This window comes from Scyliorhinus torazame, chromosome 27 (assembly GCF_047496885.1).
Source record: "Scyliorhinus torazame isolate Kashiwa2021f chromosome 27, sScyTor2.1, whole genome shotgun sequence".
Taxonomy (NCBI): domain Eukaryota; kingdom Metazoa; phylum Chordata; class Chondrichthyes; order Carcharhiniformes; family Scyliorhinidae; genus Scyliorhinus; species Scyliorhinus torazame.
This window is the reverse complement of record NC_092733.1, coordinates 21,105,787-21,123,650: the sequence shown is the minus strand read 5'-3', so window position 1 is coordinate 21,123,650 and position 17,864 is coordinate 21,105,787. Positions and strand designations below refer to the sequence as shown.

The 17,864-nt window shown below is 43.7% G+C and overlaps 1 protein-coding gene across 2 annotated transcripts in view; it reads left to right on the top strand.

The window, feature by feature from the left end:
• carm1 (coactivator-associated arginine methyltransferase 1) overlaps window positions 1-14,091 on the top strand; it is a 97,743-nt gene extending 83,652 nt beyond the window's left edge. The window contains exons 15-16 of one of the 2 annotated variants that reach the window (XM_072491088.1): window positions 4,682-4,750; window positions 9,365-14,091. In XM_072491088.1, the coding sequence (XP_072347189.1) occupies window positions 4,682-4,750; window positions 9,365-9,507 (212 nt within the window). In that variant the 3' untranslated portion in view covers window positions 9,508-14,091. The remainder of the gene's footprint in view (window positions 1-4,681; window positions 4,751-9,364) is intronic. The other variant, XM_072491089.1, reaches the window with a different exon arrangement.
• The last annotated feature ends 3,773 nt before the right edge of the window (window positions 14,092-17,864 follow it).

The window sequence follows — 17,864 nt, the reverse complement described above, 5'->3', positions numbered from 1 at the left end:
TCACTTGTTAAAGTTGCTGCAACATTAAAGTGTGAATGTGATCACCACTTTTTGCTGATTGGAACAATGTTCATTTTAAATATTCTTGGCTCCGGATAATGGTCTCTGATTTATTTCAGTTCAACATCATTTTAGATTGCAAAATTTTGCGGCGTCCTTTTATTCCTCTCGCTCCTTAACTAATGTGTTCAAGTTGCACCCAGCTGAGAGAAGCTAAATAACTGGTGACTGACATGCTGATGGAGATGGAAAGTGGGCAGATGGTTCATTGAGTTAGTGTATTGCCCTCTGACCCCATGACTTGAGTTCAAATTTAGCCAGCCCCACGTGTGGCTCTGTTTTTGTTAAAAGAAACAGTCAGATGGTGCCCCTACAGCTCTGACTGAAAAGTTTGGAACGTGCGTGCAGATTACTGCAATGGGATTACTAGTATTAGTGATTACTCCGCCATTAAATGAGATCATGGCTGATTTGAAATGATAATCCTCAACTCAACCTTCCCACCGTATCCCCATAATTTTGAAGATCTCCACCTGGACACCTTTTAGAGAAAAGAGCCTCCGCATATTCGGTCTATTTAGGTAGTTGTATTCTCTTTATCATTGGAAATTGACATGACAGGTTTCTGTAAGTCTTTCCCTGCCATATTGTTCATCAGCCACTGGTTAACTTAGTTTCACCCACGCTGGCCTTTCTTTAATCAAGGAGTCTCTAGTTGCTCTTGTTTTTATTATATGTTGCTTATGCTTGTGTAGCTAGGTGGCTTGAATTGCCTAGGTTTTTTTTTTCTCTATCAGTTTATCCTGCACTCTTGGGAGTTGGGTTCTGTGCGATGATCTCTATCCATGTGCCTTCAAAATTAACTTTGGGGAGTTTTTAAATCTCTTCTGCTAGGTGCTGACGAGATATTTCCATAACACACGGTCAAAACTAATGACTCAGTTATGAACTGGTGAACAAGGTGGCAGCCTAGGTTTCAGTGAACCGAATTGCTGTGTAACACCAGCATCCTAATACTTAGCCAGTAAGCTTGTCCAAACTCTCCCAGACATCTTGCTGTTGGTGTGACTGAGAACCACAAAATAATAACTCTAATTTTGGGGCATAAGCCCCAATTTCTGGGGGCTTGGGTGAGCGGAATCAAATATTATATTTTGTATTGCACTTTGATAGACCAGAATCTATTTGCCACACATTTTAACACTACTGGTTATAGGTTCAGTCTAACTTTCCTCCTTTTAAAAGGTCAGTATAACCTCAGTTGGCATTTAGGGTATAAGTAACCTCAGCCCTTTTTTTAAAAAAAACTCGCTATAATAGGAATTGCATAACCCTTAGTACCTTAGCACAGTTGTAGTTTTAGTTAGTGACTGCTATTACCTATGATATTATGTTTCCATGCTAGTGATAACGCTGTGTCCAGTTGTCCATGAAGGAATAAATGACTCTGGTATTGTGTGTATTCAAAAATGTTGTTTTTAGGGAAGGACAGTGGGGCGGTGGTTAGCACTGCAGCCTCACAGCACCGAGGATCCTGGTTTGATCCCCCAGGTCACTGTCTGTGTGGAGTTTGCACATTCTCCCTGTGTCTGCATGTGTCTCACCCCACAACCCAAAAAACTGTGGGGTAGGTGAAATGAAAAATGAAATTAAATGAAAATCGTTTATTGTCACAAGTAGACTTCAAATGAAGTTACTGTGAAAAGCCCCTAGTCGCCACAGTCCGGCGCCTGCTCGGGGAGGCTGGTACGGGACATAAATTGAAGGTGAATGGTGGACGATATAGGGGGGATGTCAGAGGTAGGTTCTTTACCCAGAGAGTAGTGGGGGCATGAAATGCACTGCCTGTGGAAGTAGTTGAGTCAGAAACATTAGGGACCTTCAAGCATCTATTGGACAGGTACATGGATCGTGGTAGAATGATATAGTGTAGATTAATTTGTTCTTGAGGGCAGCACGGTAGCATTGTGGATAACACAATTGCTTCACAGTTCCAGGGTCCCATGTTCGATTCCGGCTTGAGTCACTGTCTGTGCGGAGTCTGCTCATCCTCCCCCTGTGTACGTGGGTTTCCTCCGGGTGCTCCGGTTTCCTCCCACAGTCCAAAGATGTGGAGGTTAGGTTGATTGGCCACGCTAAATTGCCCCATAATTGGAAAAATTGGGTACTCTAAATTTATATTTTAAAGATTTGTTTTTAGGAACAATAAGTATTTGCTGTAAGCATTGCAGTTTTTGTCTGTGATGATAAGCTTGTAACCTAGAAGTTGATTATTTTTGTAAAAAGAAATAGCAAGAGCGGCACGGTGGGTTAGCACTGCTGCCTACAGTGCTGAGGACCCGGGTCCAATCCCGGCTCTGGGTCACAGTCCGTGTGGAGTTTGCACATTCTCCCCGTGACTGCGTGGGTTTAGAACATAAGAGTTTTAAATCTCTTCTGCTAGGTGCTGACGAGATATTTCCATAACACACGGTCGAAACTAATGACTCAGTTATGAACTGGTGAACAAGGTGGCAGTGTTGGTTTCAGTGGACAGCATTGCTGTGTAACACCAGCATCCTAATACTTAGCCAGTAAGCTTTTTCAAACTCTCCCAGACATCTTGCTGTTGGTGTGACTGAGAACCACAAAATAATAACTCTAATTTTGTTGTACCGAACCTTTGTCTTACATTAATCAAAGATTATCATAGAATTTACAGTGCAGAAGGAGGCCATTCGGCCCATCGAGTCTGCACCGGCTCTTGGAAAGAGCACTCTACCCAAGGTCAACACCACCACCCTATCCCCATAACCCAGTAACCCCACCCAACACTAAGGGCAATTTTGGACACTAAAGGCAATTTATCATGGCCAATCCACCTAACCAGCACATCTTTGGACTGTGGGAGGAAACCGGAGCACCCGGAGGAAACCCACGCGCACACTGGGAGGATGTGCAGACTCCGCACAGACAGTGACTCAAGCCGGAATCGAATCTGGGACCCTGGAACTGTGAAGCAATCGTGCTATCCACAATGCCACCGTGCTGCCCTCAAGAACAAATTAATCTACACTATATAATTTTACCGTAATCTATGTACCTATCCAATAGCTGCTTGAAGGTCCCTAATCTCAACTACTTCCACAGGCAGTGCATTCCATGCCCCCACTACTATCTGGGTAAAGAACCTACCTCTGACATCCCCCCAATATCTTCCACCATTCACCTTAAATTTATGTCCCCTTGTAATGGTTTGATCCACCCAGGGAAAAAGTCTCTGACTGTCTACTCTATCTATTCCCCTGATCATCTTATAAACCTCAATCAAGTCGCCCCTCATCCTTCTCCGTTCTAATGAGAAAAGACTTGGCACCCTCAAACCTTTCCTCTTAAGACCTACTCTCCATTCCAGTTCAGCCCCACAATCCAAAAATGTGAAGGGTAGGTGAATTGGCTAAGCTAAATTGCCCCTTAATTTGGGGGGGGGTGGAATTGGGTACTCTTATAAAAAAAAAAAAAAAAAAAATTTTTTTTTAAATAGCACGGTGTCGCTTTTCACCCTTCCTACCCCACCCTACAGAGTCGTGTGCCAAAGTTAGGTTGCAGTTCATCACAATGGCTGAAGCATTCCAACTTGGAAATGCTGAGGGAAGAGTTGGGATGTCATATTGCCAAATTTGTATAATCTGTTGGCAGTCACGTGCAGAGAAGTCAGTGGAATTGACCTCTGCTTAAATCGGGGGGTGTCAAGGCATAATTTGTGATTCCATTGGTCCTCAAAAGGGGGGAGCAAGAGAGAAAGTAATTGGCTGCCTTGATTATTGTCTGTGGGTCAATATAGTTTGGTTTGAGTTGAGTTCGCTCATTTCAATTGAAATTACGATTGGGGCACTACACTTGGTCCCGAACATCCTTGGGATTGGAAATACAGTCGGATTGGAAATACAATCGGAAAGTTTATCTTCTCTTTCCTGAGTGCATTCCAGCAATCCCTGCCGAACCATGCTTGAGTATTTGGAATTTGGGGCTCGGATGATTTTTGCTGGGATTATGTTTTCCTTTTCCTTGTGGCCCCACCCCTCGGCCCACACCTGCCTATCAGTTACTGCCTAGCCTGCCTGAAGTGAGACCACCTGAATTAATTCCTGACTGGCACCTGGCCCTTGTCGAACCATATCCCAGAAAGAATCATCAACTTTACGTGGATTTAGAAGTGAGAATCCGGTTGTGGTTTCTGCACTTCCTAAAATGTGCAGCATTGCAAATATTCCAGAACCTTTTGCAGAAGTGTGATTCTTGAAGTCTACAACTGAATCCTCCTCGATTGATTTCAGTGGACTGGGCATATTGTAGTACCGATCTGCTTTCCACTGTAGCAAGCCCACCACCTCAAAACTGTGATTCAATCCCAATATAATTTCTTCTTCCAATTACCTCCACCAGATTTAAAGGATTTCAGTCCCTCTCAGTACATGGAAATCCAGGTCTAAATATAACTCTAAATTGATGAACTAATGTTAACAATCTGTTAAACTAGTCTGACTGATGTGGTCATTCTGATGAATCCAGCACTGGCACCAAGCATTGTTGAACTTTAGTGATGCATTATTGAGGAATGAGCTTTATGCTTTTGTATGGTGCTTTTCCCTCCCTATTTTGTATTTTACTGGAAGGTTTCTCTCTCCTCCTCTCTTCACAGCCAACACTGGGATAGTGAATCACACTCACTCAAGACTGGGATCCATTATGAGCACAGGATTTATACAGGGTAAAGACATGGCCCTGAATCCCTCTGAGGCTTGACTGGTCGAATGCTTGCCAATGGAAACTCAACTGCTTGGCTCCAGGCACCCATAGCAACCTGTAGCCAATCCAATTCCTTCTGGGATTGGCAGACTGCACCAGGAGCCTTTAACGCAATGAAGGATTAACTGGTTTGCTTGAAAAGATACACTTGGCACAGGGAGAACTGTCTGTTGAACAAATGGTTAAATGCATTATCTGAGCACGGTGCAAGCAATGCATTCTTGTCAATGAGCTTCATGTTTTGGTGTCCAAATTAATTCCTGCAACACTGCCAAGATAATTTTAATGTTTCCCTTTCTGTCTCTGTGTAATCTTTTTCCATGTATGCTTTATCCTATCTCTAATAGTCAAAGATTTAACTATAATTGTGTTAACAGACCGCTACAATCTGAAATGCTTGTACAGCTGTACACTGCTGGGGAGAAAGGACTCCAGGCCAGTGTTCATGTTGACAATCTTTTCCTGTAGAACAAGGAATGCTGTTGTACATTTCTGCCCCAATGCATGGTTGCTTCTTGAAGCTTGTCTTGGCAGCCTGACTAGACTTTGCTGCTAATCTGTGCAGTAAACCACATATCGGGTGACCTGCCATTTGATGGAACCCTAAATGTACCTCTTTTCAGCCAGACTTCACATCTGAGGTCTTGATCAATACCAATGATTAAAGCCTGAGTGTGTTTGATTGAGGGCCACAGTGGTAACACCACCCGCCCCCCCCCATTACTTAATGCCTATAGTGGTGACATTGCACTTTTAATTTCATGTTTAAATATATCAGACACAGCAATTTTGTCAGTCCCTGAAAAAGGGGCAGGACAAGTTGCCATTTCATTCATCGAACCAGTTAACACACTCTTCTTGTGGAGGGTGATGGGTCTCCATGTATTTTCTGCATTTGTACTTTGTCTTTCTATTTCTCAAATTTGAATTGATCTCCCTGTGCAAGTCTCTCTTGCACTCTCCTGCAATGCAGACCAGTTCTCCTGTGTTACAGCTATAGTTCCAACTCTCCCAGGGGATCCTTGTCACTACAGGTGCTATAACATATTTTACCTGAATTGGTTGATACTTTTTTTTTTTAAAGTAACAAGGTGCTAACTCCTCCCATTCAAAGGGTCTACTATGTTTGGTAAATTCTGGTGAAACGTCTGTTTTTAAGGTGTGCCAGGAAAATCAGCACAGTTGTCTTTTTGCCATTTGTAACTCTTTTTCAGTATGACATTGGATCCCCTGGAGTTGGGAGAATGGCCTCGAGTTGGAATTTCGGCTGTAGGGTCAGCTGCTTATGACATTGGATTGTTTTATTCTCCACATGGCTCATCATCTTCCAGACTCCCTTCTCTGTGGGAATTCCGTTGGCAGCAGGCTGCTACGGGTGCCTGGAGTCTGATTTCTGTCAGCAAGGTTCATAGCATGCTGGTAACTTTGCAGTGTTGGTTAAAGGCCCTGTGTCTTCCCATAGCTCGGGTTGGGTACATGCGTCATTATTGAAAGACTTTGATCTTCCAATAGCGACGGCAAACAGTCAATGGGTATGTCCAAAAGAGATGATCCTCTGAGTGAAAGTCTATTATGGGTGGGTTATTTAATACGTAAAAACGAGATGACAGCACAGGGTCTTTAATGCACACACATCTTTTGTTTTTGGCTTGGAGAACTCATCTCAGTGTCGTGGGGGGGGGGGGGGGGGGGGGGGAAATAAAACCATGCAGAAAATCAAAAGAAGTGTAGCATTGCTTGCCATTTTAGTAACTGGGCGAACCCATCCTTGCCAAACGTGGCTTGGGATGCGGGGAGGCTTCCTTTTAAAATCCGACTCGATCGTCAAAGATGTCTTGAGGAAACCAGTCACAAGTCAAATGCTGGAAGGTTGTCTTCTGAAGCCGCCAAATAACATGAGATAATGTGTGTACTCCCCCCCCCCCCCCCCCCTCTTCTCTTCCTTCCCTGGTTGAAATGTTGGGAATTGTTTGCAATGGGTTTTTTTCTTCCCTAACTAACAATACCGAGCAGGAATTTTTTATTTTTTTTTCTTAAATTTTGAGTACCCAATTCATTTTCTCCAACTAAGGGGCAATTTAGTGTGGCCAATCCACCTAGCCAGCACATTTTTGTGTTGTGGGGGCGAAACCCATGCAAACATGGGGAGAATATGCAAACTCCACACGGACAGTGACCTAGAGCCGGGAATGAACCTGGGACCTCGGCGCCGTGAGGCCGCAGTGCTAACCACTGCGCCACCGTGCTGCCCTACCGAGCAGGAATTGATTGGCATGGCACACTGCTGTATTGCACCATGCAGTTACCTTATGGGACACAAGATTTTTTTTTTTTTAATTATCTAACAGATCTGCAATTAAGAGCAAGATCAGGCCATTTGGCCCCTCGAGCTGACTCTGCTATTCATTAATCATAGCTGATCTGATTGTGGCCTCAATTTCCACCTACCCCTGCTGACCTTTGCCTCTCTCTTGGTAGTCAAAAATCCATCTGACTCCGCCTACGGAAATATTCAACGGCCCTGCCTCCACCGCTCTTTGTGGGAGAGAGTTCCAAACACTCGACCCTCAGAGACTCGTTCCTCTCCTTCACCTTAAGTAGAAGACTCCTGCATCCACCCTCTGGATATGAGTGGACGGATATACAACTTCATAGTTTCTGACATCACAGATACTGAAATGTTCTTTCCCCAACCAACACCACTGGCAAAATAATGAAGTTATTATAAGCACATTACCGTGTGTGTTCATGCAACATCAACTGGCAAAATATCCTTAAGGTTTCATTGCCTTTTTTTGTGGTGTTCAAGGATTTTAGTAGCATTCCTGCGCCATTGTCAGAACAAAATTAGATTTTAAAATGTTTTTTTTTTATGATGCTGTTATCAGAAATGGCTCTCTCTGATCCCAGTGCAATCTACATTATAATTTGACTCTCCCAGACAGGGAGACTGCATTAGACATTCCATTAGTTTTGCTTGGTCCTCCCAAGGTTTATTCATTATTTACCGTCAGACGTTTCACAGTGGGAGAGCTTGGCCCAAACTCTAATCCCAATCAGATGCGCAAAGTATAAATTAACCCAAAAGAGGGTCACATTCTGTCAGCTTGATCGGAGAGATGCTATCTTGCCTTTGAGACCACACGCAGTATTTCTGCACCAAAGCACAATCCAGGAGGACTTTCATTTCCCAGCTTTCTAAAATATATTGTAAAATACTTGTGCTCAGGTTATTAAGTCGTGCAGTACACTACTGCATGTCCACACATCTATAACAGAAGTACTCTTTGAAAGGGCTCCTGGGGGAACAAGTGAAGAGATTAGAAATAGACTTTATTCTTGGCTGTTTTTGGTCTCCTGGGCTTATGCAAACTTTGCTCAAACTCCGACTCTGCACAAGGTAAATACCCGAGAACTGATTTGAAGATAGGAAGTGCTGCGTGTTTGATCTATCTGTATCTAATTGCATGCATCATCTCGCTAGCCCTAGTGTCCAAAATTAAAATTAGACTTAAGTTGGTCTCAATCAGGCAAGATCAAAACAAACTGAATAATCACATTCAACGTTCCGAAGCTTGAACATTAATTTACTCTTTTTGTTAACTTTAACGAGCATTCCTGGAGCGTCTGACCCATACTCTTTCACTGGCCAGTTATCATGGTTCTGCAGTTCTTTAAATGCTGCTATTTCCTGTAGCTAACTTGCTTTAAAAATGCTGTTTTTGAATTGCATATAGTTTGTGTTTTTCAATCATACGTGTTAGGGTTTTATCTAAAACTAAGGAAAGGGAGTTGGGCACTTCAATGGGCCTCCGGGATTAGGGGAGGGGTAATGGCCAATTTTCCTGGGGTAACCCCATTTGGGGTATCCCAAACCTCATTTGGACATCCGAATGTGCTGAGAAGAGGAATGGCTCACTGTCCGGGCCATCCGTCTCTCCTTTCATGCACCCTTGTGGGTAACCAGCCTGTGAACACTCTGCATGTTAATAATGAGTGCTTGGGCAAGGCAGCACAGGGCAGGCAAGAATCCAGGTTTATGCCATCTGTTATTGTTAACTCCTAAATGTAGCTTTGTGCTGGTGAGGAGGTTATGCGTGTTCAGTATCGAATGGGTGGGATCAAATTCATATGGCACGTATACCATTAGCTGAAAATGTAGCCATGTGTAGGATTAAGATTTTACATTTGTCAGAAGGGGATAGTGTAAAGGAATTTGCTATCATTGGCCCCTTCAACTACTACCCTGACTGGCAGCAATGTCTAGGTTTACCTCTTCTCTGGTTGCTTTCAATGCTGGATTTATAGGTTCGAATGGGATAGCCTGTCTAGTTGGGTGATTTACCTGAACCATTCACCCACCCAGGGTGGAAAAACTAGCTTGATGGCCCAGCAACTCTACTGCCTGAGCAACCAGCTAGCTGTCTGAATCTTGGAGCTTCTCCAAATGGGAACATGGTTTGAAAGTTGGGGCAGGGCATCAGCACTATAAAGGATTGGGTGTCCTTTTATAATGTAAGGATTTTTACCTGCAAAACGCTTGTGTTTATGGATGTTCTTTGTTCTGTTTTGCTAGGATCTTCGAGCGGTGGACAGGGTGGAGTGATTGCCAGTACCAGCCACTACCCAATCAACAGTCAGTTCACCATGGGCGGTGCTGCCATCTCCATGGCTTCTCCAATGTCCATAAGCACCAACACAATGCACTATGGGAGCTAAGAGTTCATGACACTGCCTCTGACCTTTTGAACTGACACTTTTGAGAGGAAAAAAAAACCAAATGCAGATTCAGTTCCCCCTCCAAAAAACCCAATCTCTATGAATTGTCCAGATTCATTGTCCATGGACTTAGCTAAGCCTGAGGGTGTGTGTGTGCGCGCGCGCAAGTGCATATATTGTTTTTGCCATGGAAGCGACAACATGCAAATTCTTTGATACCAGACTTGTAAAGTTTTATATAACGAAAATGGGGGTGGGAAAATAAATGCTGTTTTGGTCCTGCGATTTACAGTCTTTAGTTAATAGATTTCTTCTCCAGTTTGTTGTCAGGAGTGCTGCAGGTAGATACTAATATATCCAGTGCATTGGGGGAAGATTGCTGCCGGAAGACTTCCTGGTGTGGCATTGTCTCTTCCTTTCTCCACTGTTATGCTAACTACTGCCCCCCCCAGCCTAAATAAACTGATCACTTGGGGAGTTTAGGTAAATGGAAGCTGTTAAATGAAAGTTTCGATAAATGGCAATTGCCGGGTGTAAATGTAATAAATATTCTTAATGTTTTTGATACTTAAGACATTTTTCATTTAAAGGATTTTGTTTTATATAAGGCAAGTTCCTTCAATGGACTGAATGGAAAATGCTCTTCCCAACTCCTTTGAAACCTGCAATGACTGAGAAGCTTCCAGGTTCATCTTGTGAAGAGAGGTGTGTGCGGGGCTGGTATGAACTGTGTAGCTGGGCGAAAGGAGCAGGTGTTTGAAATTTGAGGGTTTTTTTTTTTCTTGGCACCTGCCTGATTTGCTTTTGTCCGCCTTCTTTAATTTTGACAATTTTGCGAGATCTCCTCAAATCCAGAAGCACGAACCTGGTTGAACTAGCGCTGTGCACAGAGCGACTGAAAACTTGCACAGCCGCAAATCTGTTGCTCAACAGTGCCAAGAGCAAGGTGCAGCGGCCAGCTCTTCACTGCACCCAACCCAAATTATTAATTGCTTGCCTACTGACAGTTGTATTGAACAGGGACTGACGGACAGCCCTGCATCTTTTGTCTTTCTGTTTCCAGTGGTTTTATTTCTCAGTTCGGCGTACCCACTGTCATTTTGAATGCGGTTGAGTTTGAAACTGCAGTGGCAGTAGGTCGAGCAACTTCACCACTGGTGCTGCTGCTGCTCTTGGAATGGCGGGTGCCATACACATTTTGACTGCTTTAGCATAAACTTGTGTGTATGTTTGGTTTTGCCTCCATATACAAGTAAAGGGATGCTGCAGATTTGGGGGTAGATGTGTTCTCTAGTAGTGGGGCACCATGGTTAGGGTACGGGATTTTGTACTCCACACTCCAGATAAACTCATTCTAGTTGCGTGCACCCTTCTATGATTAACTTCTAAATCTGTAGATTGAAAATAATTACTTCATTTTTCTATCAGATCTTGCAGAGAGCGAGCATTTTCTGATAGTAACTCATAACATGTCTGTATATTTCTATTGAAATAGTTGTATTATTACTGACGGCAGTCTCAGATAGAAAGAAGAATTTCTTTAAATTCTATGGATTGACTGTAGATTCTAGCTGTCTTGTCATACAAGATGTTTTACTTTAGGGAAAGGATAAATCGACCTGATTCTTTTCCTTCTCAAAATCTTGTGCCCTGACTCTGGTGAGTTCATTGGCCGCCTTCGTTTTTCAGATGTCCATTAATGCTATTGATTTGTGTAGGGGGGGTGGGGAGAAACAGCATTGATTTCCTTGTCAGGCTCCTGAGTGAAGATTTGGTGGACACGCTATGGTTGCATTTGAAATTGTTGCCTAAAGTATTGAGAATCAGGGTTAGAAGTGGGATGAACGGTTCAGCTATGCCTATAGTATTGTATGTATGGGAGAACGAGAGCTTCTGCAATAAAACCTTTACTTGAGTAATCCCATTTTCCTTGGTGATGCCTGAATACAAAAATCGAAGGTGTATCCGGTAGGTTTACCTGTATTTCAGGTCTAAATCTGGCATGGATACAATTAGCAAGAGCTCTTCACAAACCTGCGTTGGGAGTGGGGGGAAGAATATAGTTCTGTGCAAAGTGAGTTTACTTGTACTGTAGGAATTGGAAGTGGGATCTCTCGCCAGTGGCCAAACTGCAGGAATTGGAAATGGAATGCCTGTCCAGTGGCCAAACTATCTATTGCTTCATGCACTAGAAGAAACTGGCACATTTTTTTTTTTTTACACAGCTTCTGGAACTCGCCTTTTGAGATTCCAGTTTTATTCTGTGCAAGTGACAGCTTCATTGTTCACAGGGTGGATGTTTACATTTTTGCTTGTGAGAAGTGGAATTGTCAAGTCTCATTTTAACCTGAACTTCAAGTTCAATCAAGAGCTGGACACCCACAAAACATTTATCTCCGTAATGACCCTGGGTCCCAGACTAGCTCTTAAAAGGGCCATTTTAATAATGTTGCATCTCCAGCACTTCTAGGTTAAACAGGTCTCGCAGTGCGAGTAGTTATTCCGAAAAACTGACTTGTAGGAGGTATAGGATCTAGTCATCAAGGAAATATTGCACCAACTTTAGTAGCAATAAACTGAATATTTTAAGCTTGTATTTTTGGAGCAGAGGGGTGTTAAATGCTTCCAATTTTGATCCAGAAGGGCTGTTGAATGAATTAAATTGGGATTTCTTTTAATTGGATTCTAACATCTGATAGTCCAGCACTATCATTGTTTACTTTAGTTTCACCCTTCTTTCCCCCCCCCCCGTAATTGCTCTAGTGACTATGTTTTACTCCCGTTCCCTAAAAAGTGCTAAGCTGTGAACCCAACTTCAAAAGGTTGTCCTTTTAAGTACAAGTTGTATGACAGCCCCTTCTACCTTGCTGTCCAGTTCAAAATAAATCTGAGTCAACAAATGATAGCTACGTACCCTCCAAAAAAAAAATTTTTTTAATTGATAGTGGCAGCTGGAGAGCATCATTGATGTTTTGGTGCATACTAACTGCCTTTGTGGCGCACAATAGGAGCAGGAATCTGAGAGAAGTGAATGGTGCCTCAGCTAATTCACCAGTACAGTCCATTAATTTGACTAGTGGATAAGACCATCATTGTCTCTCTTTCCCCACCCCTGTCACACACACACACACCACACACTTTTCAGCCCTAAACTGTGACCTGAACTTTGTCCTGTATGGGTCTTTGGAGTGCCTATGCTCAAAGACCAGCCACATCTACGCAGTGTTCAGAGTAATATGATGAGGGGTAAATATTCAGGTGATTTATACGTTTTTGCGGCTGTGGGATCTTGCTGTTGATGCCACACATTCTCCAGTCATTCAGGGGATTATTCGCTTGGTTGAGACCTTCTCTTGTGATTGTGTTTTTCCGTTAAATCCCCAAATTGACCTAGCCTGTCTTACCTGGAGTGACTTCAGTACAGCCAGGTGGCTTTGGGCTATTTGCTTAAATGTTTCTACTCCGAAGAAACCAGACACCTCGGCTTTGTCCATCAAGTGTTTTCTTGGCCTGAACATCAAACAGTATCATAGTGCCTCTTTGATGGGTCAAACTAGCATAACATTTATATTCAGAAAAGGCCTGAAGCAAGACATTGGCACCCATTAGGATCCACAAAGCTATGCTCAATATATAGAGAATGTTTCTTAAGATATGGTCAGTTATTGGAGTTCTGCGGTGTGGAACTCTCGTTATATAGGCATGAGTGAATCGTTGACTGTGCACAGCTGAAGGAACACTTGCAGTGTTGTCCGGTTTATTGGAGTGAATGATCGCTGAATCTTGGCACAGTGTGCGCAGCCTGTAATTCTGCAAGGTGTGTGAACTCTTGCGCCAGTAATCCTGTGTCAGTGTGATCCCTAATTGAGTATTACAGAGCAGGTGTGATTTCAACATTAGCCTCAATCTCCTCAATTAGGCAGCTTTGTAGAATATTTCTACAGTAAAAGGGATTTTTTTTAAAATTAGAATGGGTAAGGGTTTAATGTGATAAATTATCACAGCGATGGCTGACAGCAAGGATAATTGATCCGCGATTAGCTGGGCAGGCGGCACAGTAACTGGGAAACTTGAATGGAACAGTTCAGAGTTATTAATGTAGATCCCATTTGAATGTTTGGGATTATCCTCATTTAATTAGACTATTTGTAATCCCTACATCTGAAGCTGTGGTCAAGTGAATTGTGAACAAATGGTCACTCAACTTGACGAATTGGACCTGGGTGGGTCGACCCTTGTAAATGTTTCCCCTGCACAATTGGTACAAGGCATTGGGCAGAAATTTCTGCCTTTTGACCTTTTGGTTTTAAAATCTACTTTACAAATGAGGCTTGTTATTGACCCTGAACTATTCTGGTTAACCCATTTACAGCTTTCCTGATCCAACCCTTGCTAGAGGATTTTACCAACATGTAGTTTAGTGTTTTAGTGTATCTAGAAATGTTTCTGTAGACTGGCTAGACCTTTGTTCATCTGTGTTGTGTGTAGATTTTATTACAGCGACATGAGATTGTTAGACCATATTAGAAAATCATAATCCTGTAATACATGAATTATCAAATAAAACACTAATATTAGATGGTTTTTGAGTGATGTTTAATTGATTTCTATCTCTCCCCTGTTACCTCCAGATAGGAGGATGCAGTGTCCACATGAGGTTTTTCAATAGCTACTCTTGATGCTGATCTGTGATCAGCTACAAGCTCCAAACAAGATTGCTCTTGGTCTGCATTTTCCATGGGAAGATTAAATCCCATCCACTGCACAGCACCTTACGATCAGCTCATCAGAGATTAGTGATATTGCAATGTCCACTACTTGCTCTCCCAATGATTAGAGCTACAACTGATGGGCTAAGTGAATGAATGGGCTACTCGTGTGGCACTGAGCTTCACTGATGAGAACCGCTGAAGATTCAGTTGCTGCCCAATCATAGCCACAGAAGAGACACCTGGTCAGCTGCAGTGCTAGCTAAAGTGGACACTTGAGTGAAGTTGAGACCACGTTTAGCTGTGATGCCTCTGCCCTTATGCCAAACCTTCTCTGCCTAGCCTCACCCACTGGCTTGTATCCCAGTTTGACATGGTGCCCTAACACGAGAAGACTGGTGCCCATTAAACTAACAAGCGAGTAGTTTGTTCAGTTGCACAAACTGAATAGAAACCCAGTTCGAGCAGTCCAGTTGAGAAACCAGTCTGCAAGTATTTTCAGAAGCTATACGATGACTGTAGTTTGGTTCATACTTCAGCAAGAGACAGATCCCAGAATTTTACCACCCCCTTTTCAGGGCAATGTTGTGGGAACCAATTCACCGGTTATCACTATTATTCCCAGACATTTCATCAAGCTATAGCGCTATTCTGGACACCACCCCAGAGATCAAATCTCATTGTGGAATGTTGTGAAAAATACCTTATGTGGGCTGTCACACTGTGAATTAGCAAAAACGTCTTACCTGATCTGTAGTTGATATCCCCTGAAGTAGCAGAAGAAGCAGCCCACCATCTATGCAGGTATGAGTGAAAAATAACAATGTTTACAACCCACTGTTAAGTAATGGGTTAAGAGACATTGCAATTAGTTGTCTCATTTATGTTAAGTATCCATTAATTGACACTGATATGTAAAGGGGCTTCAGGTGGCCTCTGTCAGGTGATGTGTTAAGAGTTTTGTGCAGAGGCTGTGGAAGGGAAATAAATGGTGTTTGGTGAAAAGGAACAAGAACTTTAGACTCTTCATTTCACAGCAACTAAAACGTCTAACACCCACATTCTGTGGACATTCTTGTAGAAATCCCCATTCATATATGGAACAAAACTGATTTTATCCTTGACAGCTGAGTTTTATTTTCACTTTATAATTTTCAATATTTTAGGCATGTTCAGTGGCAGGCAGAAAAAACACCTTGGGCGAAATGTGAAGACCACTATGACCAACCACTATAACCTCCAGGATTATGCTCTATAGTCTTAAATTCCAGCAATTTATACAAATTAGTTGCTGCAATGGGGTGTGAAAGTATAGTGAATATTTTAGTGGATTGGTAACCCAGGTGCCTGCATTAATAATCCAACCAATGAGAGAGTACACGTTCCACCATAAGAACATGAATTCAGGTTTTTTTTAATAATACTGGTATTAGTAAACATGACCATACAGCTGTCAAATTGTAAAATCCCAACTGGTTCACCCAATAGCAGAGAAACAACCCTGATGTTTGTCATTACTTCCTTCCGAAGCAAACCGTTAAGTTGCTGCATCAACCTGAAATTTGCACATTCTCTGGGCCACTAGGAATAGGCAGTAAAGGCTGGTCATAGATGGCCACAGCCTGGAAATTATATTTTGTTTGGTGTGGAGTTTGGGTGTAACAACTGATTTACAATCCTATGTGCCACAAGTTGTGGGGACAAATTCTGCCTCCAATAAAGGTAATTTAGAAATGCTAATAGTTTAATGTCTGAGTGATCTAAGATTTGCCATGAAGCTGCACCCAACTAACTGGTGTTAATTCCTTTGAGGCTCGCATATGAAAAATGCTCCTGTATAAGGCAATTGAAGTCAGAGCGAAGATAGACATGTTAAGACTATGGCCAAGCTTGATGGCAAGCAGGCAGCATGGTGACGCAGTGGTTAGCCCTGCTACCTCACGGTGCTGATGACCCAGGTTTGATCCCGGCCCCGGGTCACTGTCCCATGGAGTTTGCATAATCTCCCCGTGTCTGCGTGGGTCTTATCCCCACAACCCAAAAGGATGTGCAGGCTAGGTGAATTGACCATGCTAAATTGCCCTTTCATTTGGGAAAAAAAAAAGAATTGGATACTCAATTTATTTTTTAAAAGCTGGATGGGGGGGCACCAATTGGGGTGGACGAGGTTACCAAGGGGCTGGGGAACATGCAGGCAGGGAAGGCCCCGGGACCGGATGGGTTCCCGGTGGAATTTTATAGAAAATATGTGGACTTGCTGGCCCCGCTGTTGGTGAGGACTTTTAATGAGGCCAGGGAAGGGGGGGACTCTACCCCCGACAATGTCGGAGGCGACGATATCGCTAATTTTGAAGCGGGATAAAGATCCGCTGCAGTGTGGGTCCTATAGGCCTATTTCACTACTAAATGTGGACGCCAAATTGCTAGCAAAGGTGCTGGCAATGAGGATAGAGGACTGTGTCCTGGGGGTGGTGCACGAAGACCAGACAGGATTCGTAAAGGGGAGACAAATGTCAACGTGCGACGGCTATTAGGGGTGATAATGATGCCCCCAGCGGAGGGGGAGGCAGAGATAGTGGCGGCAATGGATGCAGAGAAGGCATTTGATAGGGTGGAGTGGGAGTATCTATGGGAGGTGCTGAGGAGGTTCGGGGACGGATTTGTTAGCTGGGTCAAACTCCTCTATGGGGCCCCAACGGCAAGTGTGATCACGGGCCGGCAAAGATCGGAGTATTTCCGACTATATAGGGGAACAAGACAGGGATGCCCACTATCTCCATTACTGTTCGCGTTGGCAATTGAACCACTGGCCATGGCGCTGAGAGACTCCAGAAAATGGAGAGGGGTGATTAGAGGGGGAGAGGAACACCGAGTGTCACTCTACGCGGATGACCTACTGCTGTATGTGACGGACCCAGTGGGGGGAATGACAGAGGTCATGCAGATATTGAGAGAGTTCGGAGATTTCTCGGGATATAGGCTCAACATGGGAAAGAGTGAACTTTTTGTGATACACCCTGGGGACCAGAGTAGAGGGATAGATGGCCTGCCTTTAAGGAGAGTGGAAAGAAACTTTCGATACCTGGGGATTCAGATAGCCAGGAGCTGGGGAACCTTGCACAGACTTAATCTGACACGACTGGTGGAACAAATGGAAGAGGACTTCAAGAGGTGGGACATGCAGCCGCTGTCACTGTCGGGCAGAGTGCAGGCAATTAAGATGATGGTCCTCCCGAGGTTCCTATTTGTGTTCCAGTGTCTCCCCATACTGATCACTAAGGCCTTCTTTAAAAAAAATAGACAGGAGCATCACGAGCTTCGTGTGGGCAGGGAAAGTTCCGAGGGTAAGGAGGGGGTTCTTACAACGTCGTCGAGACTGAGGGGGACTGGCGCTACCGAATTAGGGCGACTACTGGGCCGCCAATGTGGCGATGATCCGTAAATTGATGATAGAGGGAGAGGGAGCGGCGTGGAAAAGATTAGAGAGGAAGTCCTGTAAAGGGACGAGTCTAGAGGCGCTGGTGACGGCGCCACTACCGTTCTCACCAAAACAATTTACCACAAACCCAGTGGTGGCGGCAACATTAAATATATGGGGGCAATGGAGGCGACAGAGAGGTGTGCTGGGAGCCTTGGTGGGGTCCCCAA